Genomic DNA, 23647 nt, shown 5'->3' on the forward strand with positions numbered 1-23647 from the left:
CCTTTCAAAGAGCTACTCCTGTCGCTCAAGCTTTGATCTACCCCTTGACCAATTGTTTCATTCACAAGTAGAAACACGATCCAGGTGTGAGAGACACTGGACAGACCTGTGTATGCATGAACTAAAAGCAAAGCCATGAGCACAGCACAAACAGGTGTGTTAAACCATCATATTCAGGCATCTTAAATGTTAAAATGCAAAATTTGATTTTATCAAGTTTAATCATAAAAATGAAGAACAGAAAATACAACACAATTACAATCTTTTTTTTTTTCTATGAAAGTCTTCCATTCATGAAAAACACAAACACATATACATTCCAGAAATATCAGACTGTTTATAAAATGACTAATTTCAGATACCGTACATCTACGCAAATCCTTTACAAATATATATACTCTGTGTGCTATGAAAAATGTCCACAGTGTGTCTTCCTCAGTACATGTGAGGTGAGGTGCTTGTCGGGCTGAGTCAGAAGAAAAGAAGATGCGCCGAGGCTCACAAGCGAGTTTCTCTGTCGGGATTGCAGTCCAAGGCCAGTATAAACTGCTCACAATGTATAGAGCTGTTCTCCTCTTTCCTCAGTGTTTCCAACTCTGCACTCCCATTGGTCAGCACATGTTTTTCTTCTTTCCTAATATGTCTTTTGATTAGAACAAATCCCAAAATACAAAGGAAGAAGGAGACTGTTCTCAAGCCCAAAGTCAGACCCAGGTAGACTATCCTGTACAAAAAAAAAAAGCAATACAGTTAAGAGTACAAACTGCTCCGTCACGGTTTAGGCCAGCTCTAAGTGAAGCTACAAATCCCTAAAGGTTAGTCACTACTGGACTTTTTCCCATTCAAAATTGTATAAATAGCATTTTCTTCTAGTCCTTTTGGAAGATGTTGTAATTCCACAATCTTAGCTCTCTACTAAAGACAGGACTTGAAATTAAGAAAAGGTAAAATTACTGCTCTTTTTATTTATTACAGTCAAAATACTTTGACCGATTGCACCGGTCACCTGGTGGGAAGCAACCTGTCAAAGAATTGCAGTTCAATTTGGACCGACTGTAATCAGTCTCAGAAAGACGAGTAAAGGTTTCCAAAGAGCTGCTGCCTAATTCATGAACGCAGACACACTTCCAACATGTTGTGATCACAAGTGAACGATACTTGTCTGCGATGCATTTCTTTCCAGTAGGGGGCTTGACTCAACTGCCTGCCAAGTGATTGTACTCTAGTTCCTATATTCAATTCAATTTTATTTTATTTATACAGCACCAACAGGCACCTCGAGGCGCTTTGTATGTAAGGTAGACCCTACAATAATACATACAGAGAACAACCCAACCATCAACGACCCCCTATGAGCACTTTGGCAACAGTGGGAAAAACTCCCTTTTAACAGGAAGAAACCTGAGGCAGAGAGGGGCGGCCAGCTGCCGCGATCGGTTGGGGAGAGAGAAGGAAGACAGGCTAAAAGACATGCTGTGGAAGAGAGCCAGAAATATAAAAGCAGGGTTGCTGAGCGCCTGTGCCACTTTGTGGTTAAATTGCTGTTCCTCAGCAACTACATCACTATTTGTGGAGGAATTTCTGAATTTCTGTTTTAATTCTGTGAGGTTCTGGGCAGACTCTCAATGCACACTTGTGGTTAGAAGTTCAAAAAGAAACGACCAGTTGTAGCCAATCTTGATCATTAACAAGAAGTTTAACAGGACTTGGCCTCGTCAAGTTAAAAGGTTTTGTAGAGCCATTTATTAAAAGATTTCAGTGAATGATTTAACTAAATTTAAACGAGTGCACCCAAGTTTTCTTATTTAAATGTATTAAAAATCTATCCTGTACAATCACTCCACCCTGAAAAAAACATTAAGAGTTAAGTGTAAAAGTAATACGAAAACATGTAGACGCAGACAGAACCAGGTTTGTCATTTTCAATGATTTTTCACAGTAAACAAGCAAATTGTTTGTCATTGCCAACTTGACTCCATTCAGCGGCAAACTGATACTTGACTGAATCCATCCTGTTGCCCTTTTTTCGTGGTCTTGACTCACCAAAGTCGGTCTGAAGATGAAAACTGACTGAAGTGGTCTTGGACCTTGTTTCCATCTTTGAAGCAACCATTTCAAGTGCAAGGAGGTCATTAAACATGGTTGCTATCATTTTGTTGTGCAGCAGTCTCTAACCAATGGTTTCCCTAGTGTGCCTACACAGCAAATCCAGCATGTCCAAATTAACACTGTCAGATTTGATTTCAACACTTTTAAAGTGTCTATATGGGTCCACACCAGAGAGTGTTAATTTAACTCTTTTTGGAGAGTTGGTATGTTAACTCTGATTTAGTGTTAAACACCAAATCTCTCTGGAGTTGATAATTTAACACTTGGTGTTAAGAGTTTATATATTAACTCTCAAAGAGTATTTTAGTTTAACTACGTAAGAGTTATCTTCTAATTAATTCTAAAAAGCGGGAATTTTACTGTTCTGAACTTCTAGAAATTTCTTTTGGAAATAAACATTTACTAAAAAGACGCAATGGTTTTTGAAAAACATTTATTCTGAACTGTGCACCACAATTTCAAAACATTTTCTGAAAGATGTAACAGTGTACATGTTCTCACTCATTAGAATTTCGTTTATCAAAAGGTCTGACATAGGTGAGCTGGTAAATGCAAATAACAGCATTCTCATCACTTATTTCAATAAATACAAAATACAATATGCATGTCCTTCATTCATCACTTTGTGGAACTTCAACGCACTTCTGCTCTCCCCCATATTCCATCTTCACAAGCATATCCTATGTGGAGATTGAATAAAAATTAGTTGACACTAATTAATGGCACAAATCAATTGCAGCACAGTAAAAAAAAAAAAAAAAAAAAAAAAGGAATCCTTTTTGAGACATTACTTGTGTAAAGTATTTTCCCAAAAAATAAGGACACAGGCAACAGGTAGTACTGAACTAAATGTAAAACCGTGTGCACAAAACTCTGGAGGGATCTAAATGCTAACGTAGAACCCAGTCAGGACATCTGCTACTGCTGTTTGCTCGTTTTTTATGGGAGATCGTTTTCAGGCTTCAAGTAGCACCATTATACCAACATTTCACATTCTAGACATTGTTTTAGGTGTATTTGACCAAAAAATTTAACCGAAAATTCACATGCAAGCTTTTTTTCAAGGCTGTGGTATTTGCCGAAAACAATACCTTTCAGCTAGCTAAAACAGCGAGCGGTGCTATCAGCGAGCAACACGGCTAATGCCTTTCACACAGCTTTGTCTCAACTCCAAAGAGCCACAGAAGTAAAAGCTAATAATAATAATTGAAACAATCTTTGAAAAAATGACTTACCAAGCATGGCAAACAACTCAAATATGTAGAGCAAAATGTTCTGAAACGGCTTCACTCCAGCTTCGATTGGAGCCGTGCTGGGGGCGGAGTCTGTGAATTTACTCTATTAGTGTCATAGCCCCTGTAGGAGTTCAGAGTTAAGAGGTCAAGAGTTAATGTTTCCATTGTAACACCTCCAGATTTGAAATAGAAACACTCATTTTTAACACTCGATTTTAACTACTATCATTTTACACCTCAGAGTTACATTAAAAGCATGTGACTCTACTTAGAGTAAAATTAACTCTAAGACTACTAACACCAAAACATTTAACACTTTTGAATTTGCTGTGTAACATCACCAGTTCACTGCTGACAGCGGGGGGGTGGGGGGGGGGGGGTGGAGAATGAATCAATATTATTTTGTAATGAAAATATCTGATAGAATTCTGATGCTAATCCTTACTTAGGTAGAATTGAACTTGAATCCCTTTTTATCATTAGTGATAAAAATGAACATGCGCTTGGTTTGGTGTCTGAAGCTGAGACAAAGAAAAAGAAATCAATGCCAGAAAGTGTTTAAAATCACTGGTCTGACAGTTGTTAACAATTGTTCTTCACTTTTTATTTTGAATGCACTGTTCCTCCAGCTGTACATGTAAGATCTGCTATGGGTTCAGCATTTTAAATAAATCAACCATAACTCATGGCTGTGCGTAATAACTTGCACATAACTTGATTACAGGGTCACTAAATCAAGAGTTTGAAGGATAGCCAATCCCATAGAAACTGCATGCAAAGTTAAAATAAAGCCATCTTGCAAGTACCTGTAAGCTGAAGTGTCATATATTCTGCAAGCTCCTCTTCCTCCACACATCTTGTATCCCCATTTGAGGCAGGTCGTATCAATTATGGCTCCAAAGTATATAGGGGCAGGTATTCCAGCTGTGTTACAACATATAAAGTAACTTGTTATGTCAGATTTTCAAGTCAAATCACGGTTCGCCTGAACACAGGTTACAATCGAAACAAGTCAGACTTCCTTACAATAACTTCGAATATTAATAATTATACTGCTAAACCGATAATTAGCCGTACTGAGCTAAATACTTTGGGTTAATTTAACATAAAAAGCTATTTTTACTGGTGATCTCCAAATGTGTATCCTTATGAACAAACAGTATTCCAATAACTGTGCTCACTATATATATATTATGCTGAATGTCAGCTTTAGGGAAATGTCTGTGAGCCTGAAATTTAAATGAAGTAGACAGTGATGTATGCCAAGAACAGCAAAGGTGGTTCTCACCAAGGGTACGAGTGGCCAAGGTGTGGATTCCAAGAGCGAGAGACTTCAGCTCAGGTTTAATGCACCTTTAGAAACAACACTGTGGTATTAGACAGGACTCAACTTTTAACCTGGCAACACTTAAAGAATGACAATGAAAGAATGACATTTGTATTTCTTAGAGGGAGACGTTTCAGAACAATACAAACAACATTACAGCAAAAAGTGGCTTTAAGGCACAAAAGCAGAATATGACAGACCTGACAAGCAGCATGAAGCCGGGTGTACCCCCAAGAGAGATGATGAAGGAACTGAGGACAGACATAGCCAGGAAGTACGGAAAGACTTTCTCACAGCTGTCCCTGTGTGGACACTGACCCAGTGTGGCTGTCAAGTTGCCTGGTTGGGTATTAGCCACCGCGAGACACTTACAATTGTTGAACACCTGACAGAAAAGAAAACAAGGTGTAATTCAGTGATAAATGAGCTGCGGCACAGCAGGAAACACTTGTTCTGTCTGTAAATAATCACGGAAATGTCACATGCTACTCTGCGGTACGATATGAATGAAAATTGAGAATCAAGCCTGAATATCATGCTGCGTTTACTGAAAAACATGCAAGTTTCATGAGGGCAGTGGTGTGTGTCTGACCGTGTTCTTGCCAGAGCCAGTGGAGGAGCTGCATCCAGCCAAACACGGGGACACGTAGGTGATCCCGTTCTCTCCACACACTGGATCCCACTCTCTGCTTGTGCACGAGCAATCCGAATTACAGTCAGAGATGAGAGACTGCTCCTGATAAGATAAGCCCCCCAGTCTGCATGTGACACAAAAAAAAAAAGGCATGTGATTGTCAGCCCTTTTAAAACATCGATCAGACAAGAAAAACGAGCCATTACCGTGCATGGAATTAAGAACAGTGACAGATTAAATAAATAAAACCCCAATCCCTTTTTCTCTGAATCTACTCCCTGGTTTGATGACTTTCAAGTCCACTAAGGAAAATATACAAAGGTATTACATACCCACTATATGAAACTGTGATGCCTGCGACCTTAGCGTTCTCACAGCCCATGGCAAAGAATAGGAGTGACAGAAAGTAGCCCAGCAGAGAGGTCCCAAAGGCAAATTTAGCTGCTCCCATGATAGTCAGCTTGTACTTTTTCATCACAACCCCTCCGGAGAACATCCCAAGGGCCACTGCAGGTATGTTGATCATGCCTATGAAAAACCGCAGAATACAGCGTATCCTTAAATGGATGGAAAATCGAGAAAGAACTTAAACAGGCGATATCAGGCAGCAACATCACTCGCCAGAAGGGATCAAAGTCAGAACATTCATGTATATCAAAGCACTCTCATTTATATTTTACTTAAGTCATGTTGCGAAAGATGAAAAAAAGTTATGGTGGTTCAGAGGATCTGGGACGTATTTCTCATCAGCCGATGTACTCTTAACCCACTCGGTTACAGGGGACAAAAAGAGCAGTTTCCATTCGCATCAGGGAGACATGTTAATTGGTCTGATTGCCTCAAGTGCTTTTAAATCAATGCCTGTCATTTGTCTGTCAAATGCCCAAGGACTGAGGTAAACCAGGTTGTCATCTTGAATTTGCAGCATTTACTTAAGAGTCGGGGTATAAAAAATTGATCAAAAGCCAGCTCATGAAACTCTTATGATGACCATCCAGCTCACATCACTTTGCATCCTTAAATAGGTACTTTTCAGCCAAACAGCAGTGGTTCTAAGCAAGCTTTTAGCTCTACAAAGATCTCACTTACAAAGATAAAAGAACAAAATAATCCAAACGAGGTAAACATTAGAAATTAGTATAATATCTTGCTCACCCATGAGAAAATTGGCTTTTGAAGCTGACTGGCCGTAGTGTTGCTCAATGTATTTGGGTTTGTAGGTGACCATACCAATGAGAGAGTTGAACTGAACAATGGTCACACATAAGTAGATGGTGTACACAGGATTTCCAAGGAGACTCTTCAATGTGGGGACGAATTCTGTGAAAGGATGTTTAAATGAATGATTTTCACTTCTTGAAGTTACCTCAGCCTTTTATTTTGATGTATCATTAAAACTATTTTGATTTTCTCACATTGACAAGAAGGAATAAACTTCTATTTGTGTTTACTGTCGACAGAAATGACAGTATTATATATACTATAGCAGTAAAACAGATCTTAGAGAATCTAAGATTCCATTAATTGCACGCAGTCAGTCTAATAATACGGTTAAAATGGAAAATCAACATTCTTTCATAAAGCACACTGTGATCACTATCCTACCACTGGCCATCAGATGTAAATTAGCTGGCTCCTCGGGTCTGAACATGTGCTTCAAGCCTGGGGAATCTTTAATAAATCTGGTTTGCTCTGGTGTGCAGTTGGTGTCATGCTTTTCCACAGGTACTGGCAGTGATTTTGGCAGGAACCAGAAAGGAACGGCAGACATCAGGGTGATGGCACCAGCAATGAGATAGCCCAGCCACCATGCACCCACCCAACGGGCATCGCCAGGAGTAATAGTGATAGTTTCTGTAAAGACAGAAGCACATTATTGGCGCTGTTCATTCTTTTATGATTGTAATTAACCACAATTATGTATTTACTAAAGTCACATGCTCCTTAAGCACTTAAGCAAAAATGATTACTTTTTACTTTTACTGATTACCTTTTCAAATTCTTAAAGATGTAGTTGATGGTTAGATGACATGTTACTCACCCATGTCCACATATCCAATGTCGACATAGATTTTGGCACACAGGGACCCCAGCAGGTACCCAAAGACAGGACCAATTATTGATATTGTCTGGACACAACCTGAGACACACAAAAAACACCTACTTATAGCCAAATATATGTTGGGTTCATCTCTGTATCATTAAAAAAGATATTGTTCATTATATTATATTATATATTATACAGTACAGTCAACTTATATCAGAACTCTAATTTTTAAAGAAAAGCCAGGTGGCAAGATCCATCTAATCATAATGGATTACATTATGTCCTATAAACAAAAAGAAATCAAACTGTACTGGATAGTAAATCTTCTTAAAACTTCTGAAAACTGAAAATGAAGAGAGCCACTACAGGCAAAAACAGTGTAACTGTAGTCAGTCACCGTTAGTTGTATGATGGAGCAGCTGTATGATGATATTTAGTGTTTTCTAATAAAGATGCATTAAGTTTTTTTTTCTCAAAATGAGCCCTATTTCCCCTCATACTCTGAACTTGACATCTTTGCTTTGGTTGTGCTTACATACAACAAACGTTCCAATTTTATTCCTACAATAGGAATGGCTCAAATACACTGCTCAAAAAATTAAAGGGACACTTTGAAAACATGTCAGATCTCATTGGGGGAAAAATAATCTGGATCTCTATACTGATATGGACCAGGTAATAGGTTAACAAAAAAGAAATATGCCAAATTGCTTCATGGAAAAGAGCTATTTTCAGAGTGACAAAATGATGCAGGAGGCTCGTCCATTTTAGTAAATGGCCTGTATTTGTATAGCGCTTTACTAGTCCCTAAGGACCCCAAAGCGCTTTACACATTTAGTCATCCACCCATTCGCACACTGGTGATGGAAAGCTACATTGTAGCCACAGCCGCCCTGGGGCGCACTGACAGAGGCGAGGCTGCCGGACACTGGCGCCACCGGGCCCTCTGACCACCACCAGTAGGCAACGGGTGAAGTGTCTTGCCCGAGGACACAACGACCGAGACTGTCAGAGCCGGGGCTCAAACCAGCGATCTTCTGATTACAAGACGAACTGCCAACTCGAACTGCCACGATTGCCCATTTTGCCAAAATTTCGGCTCATAATGGTGCTCAGTAGTTTGTATGGCCCCCACATGCTTGCAGGACAATACTAATGCATGCTCCTAATGAGACGGCCAGGTGCAACCTGGCAAAATTGGATGAACCGAAGCATAATAGCTCCTAGATTTTTTTTTATTGGATTTAGCTCAGGTGTGTGAGGGGGGCAGTCAGTGGTATCAAGTCCTTCATCCTCCAGGAACTGCCTGCACACTCACCACATGAGGCCGGGTATTGTTGTGCACCAGGAGGAACCCAGGACTGACTGCACTAGAGTCTGATAGTAGGGCCAAGGATTTCATCCTTATGACTAATGGCAGTCATGGTTATTTTGCGTAGCCTGTAGAGGTCTGTGCATCCCTCCATGGATATACCTCCCCAGATCATCACCGACCCACCACCAAACTCATGCTGAACAGTGTTACAGGCAGTATCATGTTCTCCACAGCTTCTCCAGAACCACTTTTCATCTGTCACATGAGCTCAGGGTGAACCTGCTCTCATCTGTAATAAGCAGATGTTCGCCTACCTGTGCAGTCTCTGCAGTATTCAACTTAAACAACATTACAAAACTGTTTTTTTTCTGCCTGTTGACAGCACTTTGTTTTTTTTTTCCATATCCAATATTTCCCTAACATGAAAGCACAGTGAAACAAAAATATTCCTATATATATAATCTATAGAAGGTTAATTCATCTTTAGTAGTACCTAATTTTCTAGTTTCAAAATAACCTTCCAAAAAATTTCTAATAAAAAAAATTCCTATCAAAGCTATCAGCTGTAACGAAGGTGGATTACCAATATAGAGAGCAGCATTATCGGACTGTGCGTAGTCATCAATATAGGAGATTCCCAAAGGCTGCACTGGAGTCTCTCCAATCCCACGCAGGATATTTCCCACCAGGACATAGATCCACATGGAAACACTGGACTCTTTTTCACAGCCTGCAGTTTAAAAACAGCAGTCAGAATGTCAATGACATAGAGCCTTATGCAGCTCATGATCCATCTCAATTTCGCAGGTTACTGGCCATAAAACAACAACTGTGACCTTGAGCTTGACCTTGAGAACACTTTGGATTATGACACACATGGTGATTGTTATGTGTAAGATTGGTTGAATTCTGAACAATACAATAGGAAGACTTGTGTGATTCATGAACGGCCTCGCCACCTGCCAGATGGGCCGAAACTATACATTATGATTTACACTAACAAAACATTGATGAAAAATATTCTATTATCACAATAAGTCAACATATCTTACTATAATCCCTGCAATATCTCTCTGTTTGTCTGTATGTTTGTTTCTTTGTCCCCCAACTTTGCCTGCACTATCAGAAGTTGGACACACACTTGGTTAATCTTAGACCCCTGAAGGTTCTTATCAGCATTAGATATTTTGACATCAACATTTAGAAACTACCAAGCAACAGGCTAAAAGGACCTATTTTTGGCCCTCATGCACCTACAAAGCTTTATGTAAGTATCTAGTCATTTTAATTTTATGACGATAACTTCTCATATCTGCATATATATTCAAAAAAGCTGGCATTTATATGGATATAACACCATCACATTTCCTAGAAACTTCCCTATAATGGACTAAAATGACCTTTTTGCATTTATGTACCTATAGCACCTTATAAAAAGTACTGTATCATTTTTATTTCACAGCCAACAGAATGAATAGCCTACTCATTTAGTACTATAGCATGGATATGTGCAAGTTATCACAATTCATAATAAAAAATGACTTAAAACATAAACATGCATATGCTGACCTAGCAATGATGCTAGCACAAACAGTATCTGCAAAAACAAAGTTCAACATTAATCACATGTTAAAGCAGTTGTCATAAACAACATAAATGTTTTTTGCCTTACCTCTAGAAGGCAGTATAGAGGGTCTGTCACCTGCCCTCAGGGACTCAGGTGAGCTTGCCGGACATGGAGAGAGGTTATTGGTCGAATTCACTGAAGATCTAATTGATGTTTCGATCTTATAGCTGCGTATAAAATACCAATGTGACTGTTAAACAAGGGAAGGGAGAAAGCACCAGGTATTGTTAGATATTCACAATGTGAAGCACAAATACATCAGAGACTACAGAGATCAAAGTAATATGTGAATGGAATTTGTGAACAGCGATGCATGCATTCAGACACTGCGCTTTGCCTACCGGCCAATGATGAAATGAGGCATGGCGATCAGGAAGGTTCCAAAAGACATCAAAATACACCCGATTGCTATGATCTTGGGTCGGTGGAGCTTGGCACAAAAATAACTCACAAACGCAATTACCAGCAAATTCCCTACAGGGTTAAGATGATCAGAAAAGCAGACGGAGAGGAGTCAGAGGCATCAAACATGAGATGTACTGCTCAGAATCATGAATCATGAAAAGTCTCACTAACTATATCATACACATGATGTGTTATCTTTGATAAGCCCTGATTCTGATCTACAAGTCTGTAACGACATAAACCATTACTCCAAGTCTGCATACTGTGGCTTAAAACTATTTTTCACTCTTCAATAGTCAGTTAGGTATGCAACAAGGCACTATTCAAAGCTTAAATGAGATGGAAGTATGCAATGGTACTGGGAATATTAACATGCCGTAATAATATTCCTGGCTCAAGACCTCACAGTATTCCACAGCATAACTAAGGAATGGTTTCGAGTCACCTGATCCAGTTCTAACTATAAGCTTTGTCACCCGTCTCTACTTTTAAGCACTCTCGCTGTAGCATTAGTATCATAAAAATACAATGAATAGAGAATAAACAAATACAGCCAATAAATGCAGAAATGTACAGAAAGAGCCTGAGAAACTCACCTATTTCGAAGCTGCCGTCTATGATGCCAATCAGATAGCTGGGGATATCAAATCGCCTTTCTAGCTGTGTAATTGTGCTTTTCATGTAGCTGCCAGATAAAGCCTTGGCAAAGTAAGCAAAGGACAAGGCTGCAAGGAACATCTGCAGAGACACAAAAAGAAAAAAAACAATACAATGTCAGGCAGACTGGCTCTGATATGGATATATGATTGTTTTTGATTTTGACTGCAGTCCAAACATCTCATAATTTCATTCTTTCATTTTTCAGGCGCAGATTCAAATACAACTACAAAATAAAAATGAATTTCCGAAGTTCGACTAAGAAGCAAAAACACAAGCCTGCACTAATTAACCTTAAACCTATCACAAGACTTAGTGAATGTATTTCTTTTATACGGGGGTTTTAAGGCTTTATTATGACAGAGCAGTGGAGCGAAAAGCTAGAAGAAAGAGTGAGGGAAGACACAGTAAACAGCTGGGGGTGGATTTAAACCCGAGCCTCTGCAATAGCCTTATATGGGCATATGGGATATGGGTTGCATGCTGAACCCAGTGAGCTACAGCAGCGCACGTGAATGCATTTCTTTGAGGATACATGTGTGTATGTATGACATGAATTTGCAGTTCAGATACATCTTTATAAAAGGGCAGCTGGCAATATGCGCTGGGCCAGAGAGTGTATTGAGCACCCTCCTTCTTCTGCTCAGCCGCCTGTGGACACTGACAGTCAGTCACAAAGGGAGGATTAGAGAAGCCAATCCCACAAGGACACAGACACATCCTTGGACACATAATTGGAAACAGGTGAGCGGTAACCATAGCCTGCACTGTAAGGGATTAAAATAGTGAAAGCAGAAAAGACTGCATCCAAACAACAAACTGCAATGCATTATAAATACATTATAATAAATATGTCAATATCACCTATTTTCTATTTGTCCAGAAATATCAAATTCTTTTCACTTTGTTTTTCATACAATTTAAAGTTAGATTTTAAAACATAATGATTGCATAACAGACAAAATTATCATAAATAGGATCATTATTCACACCCCATACAGGACACCACAATAAATGCGCAAAACACATTCATACTAGCTGGACAAACTCCCATACACGTTCGAATATCCCTGAGACAGTGCCAGCCCAGTGATCCATGGCCACAGTGAAAACTGCATTGTTCCTCCAAAGGTCAACTATTGCATAAACTCTCTTCTTTAGTACCCCTGTTACAGACGTGTATCATTCAGTAAAAAACCTCCACAAGTCTCTGCAAACCCAAGCTAGATCCTTAAGGAAACCATCCACATCCAAGGGCCCTGCGAGCGTACTTGTTTCTTTTTCTTTTACAATGACCTCGGCCCTAATAATTTGCAAACTCTCGTTCCTCTACTGAAGGCATTGAGGACATCGTATTGCTTTGTCACTATATCCACATTTGAGCAGCAGCACTCAATCCACACTTACTTTACTTTACTCTCTTACTTCCATTTCATATGCTTCCCTTTGTATTGCACACTTTGAAAAATAATGAACTCTGGACTTTTCCTTTTTAGCCAAAGAAAACGAATTGATTCAAATGAATCAATTTTCACCATTAACACTGTTAGGGTGAGTTGTTAAATATTGTCATTTTTATGTTTGCCATTTGTACATTGTTTTAAGGAATTCTTTCTGTCCCCCCCTCCCCAGATTCTTAAGATTCTGGGAGGGGGGGGGCGGTAGTGTTTCTGATCACAGGAACACCCTCTGTGAAGGTCTGTTTGATGTGGTAAACTTCCTCCCCTTTGTATGGCTTCACTGTGTTATCCAGGGTGAACCATCTAGGGGTGTGGGGGAGACTACCCTCTTTATGACCAAGGATGTTCCTGTGCTTTTATGTTATATGACCCTTTGATCAGCAGCATGCCACACACACACACACACACACACACACACACACACACACACACACACACACACACACACACACACACACACATTCTCACATAACACACACACAATGAAGGAATTTTCTGTATTAATTTCTTCAAGAATTTTTTTAACCTAGATTTTTTAACAACACATTAAATTTTACCATTTAACATTTATTGAAACCTCTATTAAAAACAGATAATATACTTACAGAAACATTTTTGTTTTGTACATTGAAGGAAAGGTAAGGTTTCACATAAAAAAATCTTAACACCAATTAAAAAAAAAAACTTGAAATTTGGACAAGCACTGAAATTTCTGCACAAAACTAAAGCCAAATCTCTGGTGGCCTGTCTCTGTAAATCATCGCTAGACGAATGAAACACATTTCAACAAGAATTTAAACGAGAGTTTCATGTCGTAGCAACGGCAACTGGAATATTCAGAGTGTTTGCAAGTGACATAGAACACATGCACGTAGGACAAGCCTAATCTGAGATTAACAAGCATGGAGACTGCTCAGATCAAAAGTATGCAGAACGCTTGTATCAGTAGAACCAGCTGAGAGCTTTGTTATAGCTTTACTATGCAGAAATGGAAAGCACACACAGAGGAAAAAAGCAGCATTACTGGAATTCCATGTAACTGTTTCTTGTAGTTACCTAAGCAGTTCACTAAGCAGCTTTTTAATTATTGCTCAGTGTGCCTCATAATCCAATAAAGAGGCACAAAACCTCCTTTCAGACCTCTTTTACAAAAGCACAAACTTTGTCTTAGAAATTTTTCACAGCGACTTAATACCAAGTCCAAAGGGCACCGTGAGCTGTTGCACTAAACCTCGCATGGTCATTAACAAGGCTTACATGCCCTACACTTAACTCATATTTTAAGTGGGTGTTTGATAGATTCGTCAATACAGAGAAAAAAGTGTGATAACGTGTTTTTACACAAACTGGCTGAAGAGTTATCTCGAGTAGTAGCATTTACTTACACGTGAAAGCACATAAATGAGTGCCGCCAACTAATGAATCTACTCTGTGTCTTTTAGACGCACGTGATCCCACTTGATAGAAAGAGAGAGAGATTTGTGTGCACCCTCTAGGCCAGTCAGATGACTTGGGAAAATGACAAACATGTGGGGCCTTTGTCCTTTTTGGCTGAAATGATTTCTACGTGTTCATATGACTTTTCTCTGGTAAACAAAACCGTCTCCGTTGGCTGGCCTCATGTGTAATTACAGGCTTTATAAAAGAAATGTAGAAAGGAAGGTCCTCCCAGTTTGATGTTTGGACTTTTTAAGAATGAGAACAAAAGAATTATATATTTTTTTAAATATTTATAAATTAAAAATACACTATGGCAATTTTTTGTGAATATTGACTCACTTAAGATTGTTTTCAGTAAGAGGGAGAAAGTAGACTACCTTCAGATTTGGGTGACAGGAGTTTTTCACTGTGGAGGAGTCAGGGTTGTTGTCCACAATCCAGCTGTCTGTGGCTGTGTGGTCCATTTTCTTCATAGCAGCCTCCTACTGTGGTTTCTCTTTTGATGACTTACTGTAGCTGTTCTCACTTGGGCCTATTGGAATGAAGTCAGATTTAGAGATTACATACCAAGCCAGTATTGTGCAACAACAATCAGTTTAGTCCAGTTTAGTTTATTAAGATCCCCATCAGCTGCTGCAACGCAGCTTTACATTTTGACAATGCAAAGGTCTCATATTAGGGTAAGCATTGATAACCTAACCTTTGCACGGATAAGACTGATTTACCATCATTACTACAGTGCACAGACAATATTTCAAATTCATGTTGCCATTTTTAACACTGGTCAAAAGTCAGACCAAATCCAGTTCCAATTATTTAATCCAGTTTTACTGGTTTCTTGTATTATCTGCATTGGTAACAAATTCAGTTCTTCCATAGCCTTATACAAAACTGTTCTTTTGATTGAACTGGTTCTTGGTTTGGGTAACAAAAATCGAACTAACCTAACTAGTAGCATATTCTGTCTATACTGAAATACAGTTTTTATACAAATGAATTACTACCTTTGTAACAATAATATTTCTAGTAAATACAAGTAAAGAATAAAGAAATCTAAATTTTACAATTAACTGAATTAAGACATTTATGCATTCTTACAATATTTGTTCTACGCCGACAACCATTCAAATCATTTTTGCTGCCTTATTTTGTAACATTTGCAATTTCTTAATCCGTTCCATTGTACCACCCGACCATAGTACTGGATATAGCATGGATTTTGGTGTCAAAGACCTTGCATGGCATTTAACTATAGAAATACCATTTCCTATTTTAGCAGTTATGTTAGTAATATATGCCCTGTCCAGGAATATTTATTGTTAAGGGTTATTATAGCTGAAAGAAATAAGTGGATAACAGCATTTGCAGAGTCCCTGGTTCAATCCTGGAAGGAGACACAAATCCCTTCGGGCTTACATCATGTGGAACAACCTGCTGGGGTGACGTCTTATGAATAAGGAAGCAGATGAAAGTAGCTTTCATAACTTAAAGAAATACTCATAAAATGACTTGTACAAGCCTGCTATGAAAAATGTAGGGGACAGCCCTATATGCCCTTTTTTGAGACTTGATGCTGGCATCAAATTAAGAATTTGTAAAACAAAACCACTTCTAAGTTTCCACATTTTTATGCTTAAATTTTTCCTTGATCAACGCGAGACTTACAAGACCTACAAAATCTCCAGAACAGATAAATTAATATGTGTGTGGTATAAATGTAACTATTAGTTAGATCTAGTCAATCAATTTTTATCAAATTTGTATAACAAATTTCAATTAAAAAAGCTTTCAGTTAATTGTTCTTATTCACGATTGTTAGCTTTTTGAACTACAAGAATGACTAGTGCAATTCCTTGAATGGTATTTCAAAGGGGAAAAAATCCCCATACCCTTGTTTTTTTTAAAAAAAGCGGATAAAGACAATGAATGTGTGAGCCCCTCTCCAAATGTCTCCGTTAGGTAAGCATAGCAAATTCATCTGACAGTCTTCAAAACAGACTGCAAATAATATTTAAAGTAAGTCAAGCAGAAGAGCAGCACTCGTTCTTAAACACTGGTGACATTATGTTAATGATTTCATGATGCAAAAAAAGCAGTGTTTTCACAGTGCGAGCACTATATGACAGTATATAACTGCATTCACATCAGCAGGAACAACAGCTCATTCATGAAGCTAATGGAAAATACAAGCAGCTGATTTATGGATGAAGGGCAGCTCAGTAAATACACCAAATTGGCTATTTCATCCTGGGGAGACGAAGAAGCAACTACGACTTGGTGATATAAAAATATAAAGAAAAAACCTTGTGTGTGGCATGTGGTCTAGTGTTACAAATGATACAGAATGAGAGACAGCAAGGCCAGGATGCTTGTTCAGTGATGTGAACTTCTCACTGAGTGCACTGAACCATAGCATGGCTTTGAACTACTCCTCCTTTCTGTCTTACAGAAAAAAAAGAGCTGAGAGGGCTGAAGATGTAAAGGCTTAAACACTCACTCAGCAAGGACAGACATTCAGTGGAGCAGCAGTTTCTTTTGACACAGCTAGTCTGGAACCTATACAAATGCCCACACTCATGTTTTGCACTGGCAAAGCTACATTTTCTTTATAAAACCTCGACCAATTAAGGTTGCACACACAGCAAAGGTCTCCCTGTGTGTAATGAAAGGTTTCTCAATCATTAGTGTGCATAAACATCCACAAAATCCCCCAACCATTTCATATGTTTGGCTTGAAGCCTATTTAAGTTTCCTCCGATAGAGATGTTGATCTCTGAAGGTCCTGGTGAATCCAAGTGCCATCTGTTCAATTCAATTCAATTTCAATTCAATTTTATTTATATAGCGCCAAATCACAACAAATGTCGCCTCAAGGCGCTTCATAGATACAGAGAAAAGCCCAACAATCATATGACCCCCTATGAGCAAGCACTTTGGCGACAGTGGGAAGGAAAAACTCCCTTTTAACAGGAAGAAACCTCCGGCAGAACCAGGCTCAGGGAGGGGCGGCCATCTGCTGCGACCGGTTGGGGTGAGAGAAGGAAGACAGGATAAAGACATGCTGTGGAAGAGAGACAGAAGTTAATAACAGATATGATTCAATACAGAGAGGTCTGTTAATACATAGTGAGTGAGAAAAGTGACTGGAAAGGAAAAACTCAATGCATCATGGGAATCCCCCGGCAGCCTACATCTATTGCAGCATAACTAAGGGAGGATTCAGGGTCACCTGGTCCAGCCCTAACTATATGCTTTAGCAAAAAGGAAAGTTTTAAGCCTAATCTTAAAAGTAGAGATAGTGTCTGTCTCCCGAATCCAAACTGGAAGCTGGTTCCACAGAAGAGGGGCCTGAAAACTGAAGGCTCTCCCTCCCATTCTACTTTTAAATACTCTAGGAACAACAAGTAGGCCTGCAGAGCGAGAGCGAAGTGCTCTAATAGGGTGATATGGTACTACAAGGTCATTAAGATAAGATGGGGCCTGATTATTTAAGACCTTGTATGTGAGGAGCAGGATTTTGAATTCAATTCTGGATTTAACAGGAAGCCAATGAAGGGAAGCCAAAACAGGAGAAATATGCTCTCTCTTTCTAGTCCCTGTCAGTACTCTTGCTGCAGCATTTTGGATTAACTGAAGGCTTTTCAGTGAGTTTTTTGGACATCCTGATAATAATGAATTGCAGTAGTCCAGCCTGGAAGTAATAAATGCATGAACTAGTTTTTCAGCGTCACTCTGAGACAGGATATTTCTAATTTTAGAGATGTTGCGCAAATGGAAGAACGCAGTCTTACATATTTGTTTAATATGTGCGTTGAAGGACATATCCTGGTCAAAAATGACTCCAAGGTTCCTCACAGTGTTACTGGAGGCCAAGGTAATGCCATCCAGAGTAAGAATCTGGTTAGATACCAAATTTCTAAGCTTTTCAGCGCCGAGTACAATGACCTCAGTTTTATCTGAGTTGAGAAGCAGAAAGTTAGTGGCCATCCAAGTCTTTATGTCTTTAAGACATTCCTGCAGTTTAACTAATTGGTGTGTGTTATCTGGCTTCATGGACAGATAGAGCTGGGTGTCATCTGCATAGCAGTGAAAATGTATGCTATGTCTTCTAATGATGCTGCCTAGGGGAAGCATGTATAATGTAAACAGAATTGGTCCTAGCACTGAACCCTGTGGAACTCCATAATTAACCTCAGTGTGTGAAGAGGACTCTCCATTTACGTGCACAAATTGGAGTCTATTAGATAGATATGATACAAACCACTGCAGTGCAATACCTGTAATACCTACAGCATGTTCTAATCGCTCTAATAGAATATTATGGTCAACAGTATCGAATGCTGCACTAAGGTCAAGAAGGACAAGCACAGAGATGAGTCCACTGTCAGAGGCCATAAGAAGATCATTTGTAACCTTCACTAAAGCTGTTTCTGTGCTGTGATGAGCTCTGAAACCTGACTGAAACTCTTCAAATAAACCATTCCTCTGCAGATGATCTGTTAGCTGTTTGACAACTACTCTTTCAAGGATTTTTGATATGAAAGGAAGGTTGGAGATTGGCCTATAATTAGCTAAGACTGCTGGGTCTAGAGATGGCTTTTTGAGTAAAGGTTTAACTGCAGCCACCTTGAAGGCCTGTGGTACATAGCCGATTATTAGAGATAAGTTGATCATATATAAGATCGAAGAATTAATCAATGGCAGAACTTCTTTGAGCAGTTTTGTAGGAATGGGGTCTAAAAGACACGTTGATGGTTTGGAGGAAGTAATTATTGACGTTAACTCAGAAAGATCGATTGGAAAAAAAGAGTCTAACTTAACATCAATGGAACTACAAGTAGCTGTAGATAATATTACATCTGTGGGATGATTATTGGTAATTTTTTCTCTAATGATAAAAATTTTATTTGTGAAGAAGTTCATGAAGTCATCACTAGTTAACGTTAAAGGGATGGTTGGCTCAAAAGAGCTCTGGCTTTTTGTCAGCCTGGCTACAGTGCTGAAGAGAAACCTGGGGTTGTTCTTATTTTCTTCAATCAGTGACGAATAGTAAGCTGTTCTGGCTTTGCGGAGGGCTTTCTTATAAAGCAACAAACTATTTCTCCAGGCTAAATGATGATCCTCTAAATTTGTGACACGCCATTTCCTCTCCAGATTACGAGTCGTCTGCTTGAGGGTACGTGTTTGAGAATTATACCACGGGGTCATGTACTTCTGATTAGAGACCTTAGTTTTCACTGGAGCTACAGTATCCAGAGTCGTACGTAGTGAGGAGGTGAAATTATTAACAAGATAATCGACCTCTGTTGGGGTAGCGTTCAGATAGCTGCTCTGCTCTGTGTTGGTACAGGGCATTGACGATGATAACAGTGGCTGGATTATATTCTTAAACTTAGTTACAGCGCTTTCAGAAAGACATCTACTTTGATAGAGTCCACTCTCCACTGCTGCGTAATCAATTATTGTAAATGTAAATGTTATCAAGAAATGATCAGACAGGAGAGGGTTTTCAGGAAACACTGTTAAATGTTCAGTTTCTATGCCATATGTTAAAACCAGATCTAGAGTGTGATTAAAGTGGTGGGTGGGTTCTTTTACATTTTGAGAGAAACCAATTGAGTCTAACAACAGATTAAATGCCATGTTGAGGCTGTCATTTTTAGCATCTACATGGATGTTAAAATCACCCACAATAATTATTTTGGCAGGTCCTTTATTGAATCTCAGTGATTAATGGTTACACATCTACAAAAATTGCATTTCTGATGCTACAAATATCAGTGATATGAATGTGTAAGGCTCTTCTTAAAGTCTTTGCTCTGTTACAGTTTCACTGTGGAAAAACACACCAGGATCTTTTGCGCTTTCAGTTGCACAAGACAAATGATCACCGAGCGAAAAGCAAACACTTTTAATCAAGCTGAGCTCAAAACGCCGAGAAACTTCAAATGATGGTAAGCACGTGACCCCTGTTTAATTATCCATCGGTGGCAGTGCGTGCAGGTTGATTAATCACTGTGCACTCAGTAAGCTTTCACCGAATTCTCCAAATCACCTGCTGTTCTTGCAGACAGCTGTGTGCACTGCACCATTTAAGTGTTTGATGATGCACAGTTGAAGCTGTTTTCTGTTGGAGCATTTTTTTTTCTTGTCACTTAAATCTACAGCTATTATTATACCGCTCATTATCCACTAAATACACACATACGTCAAGAAATGAATATTCCCATTCTCATGAATGACTGGGGATAATAACTCGAAAGAACATCATGATACTTACCCAACTGTGGGGGCTTCAAAGCTTTCTCTCCTAACGACGTATTTGAGGCTACTTCTTATTCAGCACACAAAGATGAGATGAAATGACATCCAGTGGTTTAAAAGAAAATCTTCAGTCTCTCCTCATTAAGTCGCCTACACTCACACGGTGTGCTCTTAGGCTATGAAGGGAGACCAGCGTGGAGAACGGACACGGTAGACACTGACCACGATCTTCGGTGGAGCACGCATATACCCTGAACAGAGCCGGGAAGGGAGGGGGGGGGGGGAGCAAAACTATGCCCAGCCTGCGTTTCATTGAGCCCTGGTAATCTGCAGGCTGTCAAACGTTACATATGGGTGCATGAGTGCAGGTAGGTAAAGCAACCCACATCACTAAGTCGTGAATTTCTGCGTTGAATATCAAATATATAAGACCTGTTGTGACGCAAATTTGCCGCAAAAAATGCAACAGCCGCTCTGCTTTTTACATAATTCCGCTCAAAGAGTGCATGGATTGTTTGCCAGTGGCTTCCAGTCGCTGAACGGTATGCAGTGTTTACAGCTTTCAAGGGGTGAAGACACTAAAGGTGAACAATTCGACGTTCACAGTCAAAGTCCATAATACTGTCATTAAGTTGATAATAGTGTGATGGCGTAGTTCTTAGTTGTAATTACAGCAGATACTAAATAATGCAGCAGTTTTCACTGAGCATTTGTTGATCAAACCATGACTGTGTTACTCAGTTATAGTGAGTCTGGCTATTTAAGGTCTGGTGTTCATGGTAGCACTGGACAAATCTTGTATACTTTTCTATCCAGTGAAACTTAGCGAATCCTGGAAAAGTCAGCTCTGTTAAAAGTAGGCCAGCAACAGTGAATATTCAATCAAGTTTTCGATCGAGATTCAGTTCTTTGCTTGAAAACTAATTGGACATTTCAGTGAACTTGCCTTGACTCTAGAAATGTATCACGTGAATAGGATAAGATGTAGGATAAAATGTCAGTTCAACTTCAGACTGCTTTTCTTACTGGCCTCAGGAAGAAAAAAAAAGCATGCTCTGTAACAAACAGGCAAACTAATTTAGACAAAAATAAAAGTCTGCACAGACAACAAAGGTTCAAATGTGCTTTCAGTGTTTGTCCCCAAGATAAAAAATAATTAAAAATCAATAAATTAAGTCATGATTTCCTCACTGTGCCTTAAATTCCTCTGTAGCAATGGGGACACCTGGCCTATGTAGCTTTTACTGAATATGTCAAAAACGTCCCATATAGCTTCATTGTTAGTATAACATGAAAATTATGTAGCGAAGGTTTAAAAATATTCTATAATTCTGCCTGTAATCGAATCTAATGTGCTTCTAGTTCTTACAGCTGCTGTCAGGTGGGAATGCTGTGCTTATTCTCTGTGCCCATTATGCAATACTGTTCGTCACATATGTATCAAATTCTTGTCAGTCTGTCAGCAAGATTATATTACCTAACCAAATTTCATGAAATGATAATAAAAAAATTAACAGACAGGAGTCTGACCATGGCCGAAGATCCCCTACTGTCCTAAAATAAATTAGAATATGGATTTAGTAGCACTTAATATAACCTATTAGTTACATACATAGACAGTAAGTAGCCATAACCATAACCTAAGTTATAATCTTTTTATTTTTATTAGAACATGATGTTCTACACTGAGATATACTGTAAAACCATTTTTCCTGCTGTTGTTTCTTTTTTTAAGAAGTAAAAAGGATTTTACGGAAAACATGGTAGAACAGAATTCATGGTTTGTACCTTATCAAGGTACATCCATTCATCCATTCATTAAATTTAGGGGTGCGGGAGGGGCTGGAGCCTATCCCAGCTAATAATAAAATATTTAATGAAAAGCTAATACCTGTAAATTAGAAGCATTTTTGTCTACATATGGCAGCATTCAGTAGTAATATCTTCATATGCCATCTTCCCCAGCTTCCTTTTGTGCCTTTGTTTTATTACAGTACTCAGTATTTGTCACATATTGATGCATTTTGTTCAAACACAGTGAATTTGCACTTCATGCACTTGCTTCTTCTTCTTGGATCTTGAACAATTAGAAGCTGTGACCTAAGCATGGTTTACCTGCATGAACATAAACATCCCTTTTAATATCAGCAAGTATGAGTAGCAGCTACATGCCACATTACTTTAATTGTTAAGATTTGTTTTAAGACTTGACAGTATATTAGCTATAATCGCAGCTAAATCCCAAAATTATATACACAGGCTCAAATATATCAACTCAAGTATATACAGTAGCATAGTATATATTTGATTAGTTGCCTTTTTAAAGAAACGTACCCATACTTACAGAAATGGTTAAACTCTAAATGCAATTAGAGCTCAAAGATGGTTTAATGAAACATGGCACTTTGAAGTGATCAGGAAATTGTGTTATCATGTACGCGTTTATAGAATTAAATACAAAGAAGATGCGACACAAGCATACCACAGAAACTGTAATCTTGTAATTCAATGTATTCACATTACAACATCCACATGGTTCAGTTTGTGACGTCTACTGATCTTCAAATATATTCACTGTATAATACATAATACCAATATAGGCACTTCCAGTAAGTCTGGCAATATTGAAGCTACAGTATAGTGTCTAAATTACAAAATGGTAAAAATAAATAATGTATATCTAAAAGAGTTTTTGTAGTTTTAAAATTTCTTCACTGTACAGCATGTATGTATTTTGTACAAAATGGAGCATCGACCTGCAAGGAAATCAATTATTTTACTTTCACAAATACTATGTATTTGGACATATTCTTCTTTAGTACATGTGGTAAGTGCAAGGTACTTGTGAGAAGAAAGCAATTAATTCGTTAATTATGTGTCAACTATATAAAAATACATCATCTCCTTTTGTTTACGTAATTGTAAAACTTGTTTGGTTCTCTTGGTTACAATTATTCTACATGTGTGAATAAGCATGGCAATCAACTAAAACAAATGACAACACAAAATATACACGATTAAAACTGATATACGGTGGTATCCACTCAAATGCAAGTATTGACTTGATGTGACTGTGGGGCAAAATGCGTACGCGTTACACTTGCAATCACCAGGAAATAAACACAGT

At 38.7% G+C, this 23647-nt stretch overlaps 1 protein-coding gene across 1 annotated transcript; it reads right to left on the reverse strand.

Annotated features, from left to right (window-relative positions):
* Positions 1–303: 303 nt before the first annotated feature.
* Positions 304–22902, reverse strand: LOC146515300 (solute carrier organic anion transporter family member 1C1-like). Its single transcript, XM_085167732.1, has 15 exons — positions 20537–22902; positions 14634–14788; positions 11296–11437; positions 10636–10768; positions 10340–10461; positions 9251–9397; positions 7347–7445; positions 6911–7159; positions 6461–6625; positions 5638–5833; positions 5264–5429; positions 4872–5056; positions 4633–4697; positions 4151–4268; positions 304–724 (listed from the first exon to the last, which is right to left on the reverse strand). The coding sequence occupies exons 2-15, from the start codon at positions 14727–14729 to the stop codon at positions 499–501; spliced, it is 2109 nt and encodes a 702-aa protein (XP_085023858.1). The 5' UTR covers positions 14730–14788; positions 20537–22902; the 3' UTR covers positions 304–498.
* Positions 22903–23647: the final 745 nt, after the last annotated feature.

Source organism: Neolamprologus multifasciatus, chromosome 7 (genome assembly GCF_963576455.1).
Source record: "Neolamprologus multifasciatus chromosome 7, fNeoMul1.2, whole genome shotgun sequence".
NCBI classification, from domain to species: Eukaryota; Metazoa; Chordata; class Actinopteri; order Cichliformes; family Cichlidae; genus Neolamprologus; species Neolamprologus multifasciatus.

Coding starts and splice junctions, on each gene's coding strand:
- LOC146515300 (XM_085167732.1), bottom strand. CDS start 14,729: ATGAAGAAAATGGACCACACAGCCACAGACAGCTGGATTGTGGACAAC. Junction 10,462..10,635: donor CCTCATTTCATCATTGGCCG/GTAGGCAAAGCG, acceptor TTTTATACGCAG/CTATAAGATCGAAACATCAA. Junction 6,626..6,910: donor TTTACATCTGATGGCCAGTG/GTAGGATAGTGA, acceptor ATCCTTTCACAG/AATTCGTCCCCACATTGAAG.